The following is a 3,884-nucleotide window of genomic DNA, read 5'->3' on the forward strand; positions in this document are numbered from 1 at the left end:
TTTCATGAGCTCTTCACAGTCCTTTGGCTAAAATAAAATGGAGATTATATAGGGTGTTGGCCTTCTAATGTCATCAGATGTAAGTGCTAGAAAGAAGTGAACTCAGCAACACAAAATATATTCTGAGTGATAGAATATATTTTCTGCCAGTGGCAGTTTATGTTTCCCATCTCTTCTGACATAAGCTTTGATTTTGTTCAACATCGTCATTCATTTTACATTATCTTAGTCTCCATATTTTTTAAAAGGAATTATTAATCCAGGCTACAGAGATAGAATATTTATAATAATTTGATTAGTTTTCATAGCTACATCACTAAGAAGTTATACACCATGTGACTTATCTAGAGGGTGTTGGTTGATAGATGATAGATATATTCTATTCATGGAGTTAAGCAGATGGCACTCACAAAATGTTTATATCTGTGCTTTCTGTTCCAGTACTTATTTAGTCTCAGAATGGAACAATTTGTGACAAAAAAAGGAAGGGATAATGAAACAGTGGTCACAGAATTTATCCTTCTAGGATTCAAGACGCTTCCTGAACTGCAGACTCCACTCTTTGTTATATTTTTAGCAATCTACATGGTGACAGTTGCTGGAAACATTCTTATAGCCACAGCAGTCCTCGCTGATCATCATCTTCACAAGCCCATGTACTTCTTCCTGGGGAACCTGTCTATTTTAGAGATCTGCTACACCTCAACAACCCTTCCAAAACTTTTGGCTAGCTTGTTGAGTGACTATCATGGGATTTCTTTTAGTGAGTGTTTCCTCCAGTTCTATTTCTTTGGCTGTCTTGCTTGCACTGAGTGTTACCTCTTATCTGTGATGTCATATGACAGGTATGTAGCCATATGTAAACCATTACATTATGTAACCCTCATGAACAGAAGACTATGTATCCAGTTATCAGTTGCTCCTTGGATTATTGGGGCTGTACTTACTGCAATTACTGCATTCTGTGCATCACATCTGAATTTCTGTGGCCCCAATGAAATTGACCATTTCTTTTGTGATTATACTCCATTGTTAATGCTCTCCTGTGGTGAAACCAAGCAGGCAGAAATGTTGATGACAGTGGTGGGATTCGCAGGCATCATGCCACCATTGATACTGACCTTGACCTCCTACACTTGCATTATCAACACCATTTTGAAAATCCCTTCAAACAGTGGCAGGAAGAAAGCTTTTTCTACCTGCTCATCTCATCTTATTGTGGTCACAATTTTCTATGGTACCCTTCTCATAGTGTATATGTTACCAAACACCGACACACTGAGGGATCTGAACAAAATCTTTTCTCTTTGCTACACCATCCTGACTCCCATGTTCAATCCCTTCATCTACAGCCTGAGGAACAGAGACTTCAAGCAAGCGCTTACAAAAGCCTTCAGAAAATTTGTGTCTGGGAGAACAATGGAAGGAAACCAAATGCAGCAAAACTAAATGCTTCTGTAACTGAGGAGACAAACTGAAAACAATAGAAGCACTTTGGAGTAAGTGATTTGTGACTTGTAATTTCAAAAATCCACCAGTGAAATTAGTGAAACTAACAACACTAATTGCTTTTTTAAAAGATGCAGAGCATATACATGTATAATGTCACTCAGAAGAGTGGAGACATTTCCAAAACCTAGTATTCCACCCTTTGTAGTCTGTTGGGACTACAGAACTGATTAAAAGGAACCATAGGAAGGAGAAATGGGGTTAATCCAACAACTGTGACAGAAATTTAACCTCCTTGGGTTTAAGGTTCCGCCTGAAATGCAGGGTTTAGATTTTGTTGTGATTCTGGAAGTCTGCATACCTAACAATGGCAAGGCACCATTAACACATGTCATCTTCTGACAACTGTTGAATTCTCCTCATGCCAGACAGGTCCCACAACTTTTGACTGTCTGGGGCTGCATATTTTATCTCCCCACCCTGCCATGAACTGGCATTGAATTATCTTACAATGACCCATCATATTGTTGCATTGGGGGAGAAATGCGCCATTAAAGGGTGCCCTAACTAGAGATGTATCAGTCTGTTTTCATCCTGTGTCAGTTTTGCATGTGCTCATTCATAAATCTGATCCAGCATGCCACCATTTATTTGCTTGTTTTCAAATCCATATACTATTTATTGCTGGCACTCAAGAATTTGTCAAATTGCCGTTCTTGAAAAAATAGCTCAGAAATTGGGTCCTCCCTCAAAGAGGGCACATATCGCGGTGAGACCTGGAAAACCGACACCCTGTGTTGTGGGTGGGTACGATTGGTCAGCCACAACACCCGATTGGTAGGTCCCTCATAGCTGGGTGCAATCTGGCCAATGAGATGCAGTCCAAACAGGTCGAGGGACCTATTTATACCCATGCACATGACCCAGAGCTTCCTCTTTCGTGTGTGCATTCGGAACACCCACCCACCTCTCCCTACTTTTAGGGCTTTGCACTTGACCTTGCTATGCTGTCATGTGTTGTCTGTCTTTGGGACAGGGGCATGGCAGGAATTTCCCCCACTTGGCTGATTGGCTGTTGCCATTTGGGTTTCGCCTGCCGCGTAGCAAATCATCACAACTTGTAAGGTTGTGGATAGGCTCTGGTTCAGGTGATAGGGATGGGAGAACGCTCTCGCCATCCCTATGTGAAGGATATTCCGTTAAAGGAATCCAAGGACTCGATGGTTTGGTCAAACCCTGAGAGGGGGTTGTGCCCATGCCTGAGTCCAGGGGGGCATTTGGGTGGCGGAGTTGGCCATTCCCAGCTTTCCTCTTATCCAGGTGTTCCCTCTTGGCTGACCTATGCTGGAACCCTGGGTCAACGCTACCTGTATGGCAGGGAGCTAGTTGAACCAGAGCCTATGCAACCAGTCACTTTCTGTAATCAATAAAGTTGTGGCCTACATTCTGCCAAAAACCAAAACCAACATTTGAGTAAAGTGTAAATTTATTTAGGGGGGAGGTATCTGGGTCTGAACACGCAAACTAAAATATCTAAAAGGCAGAGCTTGAAGGACTCCCCACCCCTATTTTGTGTCTTGATTTTATTTCTTATAAAAATAATGAGGAACATGGTCACTCAGTGCCATCATTGTATGCAAATGTCTGGCTCTTTTAATAAATATTTTTCTACATAAAATATTTATTATTAATAATGATGGAACTAACAGGTGAAGTATATTTTTATTTTTTATAAACCTTTATTATTTGTAAAGGGGATCCTTGTATAAATTAATACTTGATTATCTCTTTGGAACCACAATACATCTTTGTACTTTTGTCATTCCAGGCTCTGATGCTTTATGGTTTAAATTTCTTATTCTTTATCTTCTTACTTGTTGTTGTGTTTGCAGTTTTTTTGTTCACAGATCAATAAAATATTTTAAAAGATAGAAGGAAAAGAATCCTCTCTACAGCAAAGGGCGCTGACTTTACAGGGTTCCCAGTTGCAGTTAATACTCTCTTTCAGATCTTTTGCCTCAATGAATGAAGATTGGGGTGGAGCCAATGAGGACATAGCTGGCAAATGCAGTCCTGTGACACCACCACAATTTATTCGCCCATCTCTATGGGAAGATTGGCATGAAAATTCATTTGCCTAAATTATTGCAGCATATAATCCCACTCTTCAGGGTCTTCTGTTTCAAACATTTTTTTTTATTTTAGATCAGGAATGCCAACTTGATGAAAAAAAATTGGGGGGGGGGCAGGTATGCCCTGCCCTGCATAATCAATCACATGATACAGCGCACACTCACCATTTGAATGGCAATGGCCATAAACTTGGGAGGGGCTGCCCCCCATATATTTTATTGGAGAGGTGAAAGCCCCTCAGCCCCTTGGAGTTGGCTCCTATGTTTGAGATAAAGCACCCAACAGAGGAGATGCTACTATTT

The 3,884-nt window shown here is 40.8% G+C and overlaps 1 protein-coding gene across 1 annotated transcript; it reads left to right on the forward strand.

Moving 5' to 3' along the window:
- Positions 1-459: 459 nt before the first annotated feature.
- LOC310663352 (olfactory receptor 6B1-like) lies at positions 460-1,449 on the forward strand (the record flags this gene model as incomplete). Its single annotated transcript, XM_083411157.1, has 1 exon — positions 460-1,449. The coding sequence occupies one exon, from the start codon at positions 460-462 to the stop codon at positions 1,447-1,449; it is 990 nt and encodes a 329-aa protein (XP_083267283.1).
- Between the last annotated feature and the right edge of the window lie 2,435 nt (positions 1,450-3,884).

The sequence above is a fragment of the Podarcis tiliguerta genome (genome assembly GCF_965153285.1).
Source record: "Podarcis tiliguerta genome assembly, chromosome: 13".
NCBI classification, from domain to species: Eukaryota; Metazoa; Chordata; class Lepidosauria; order Squamata; family Lacertidae; genus Podarcis; species Podarcis tiliguerta.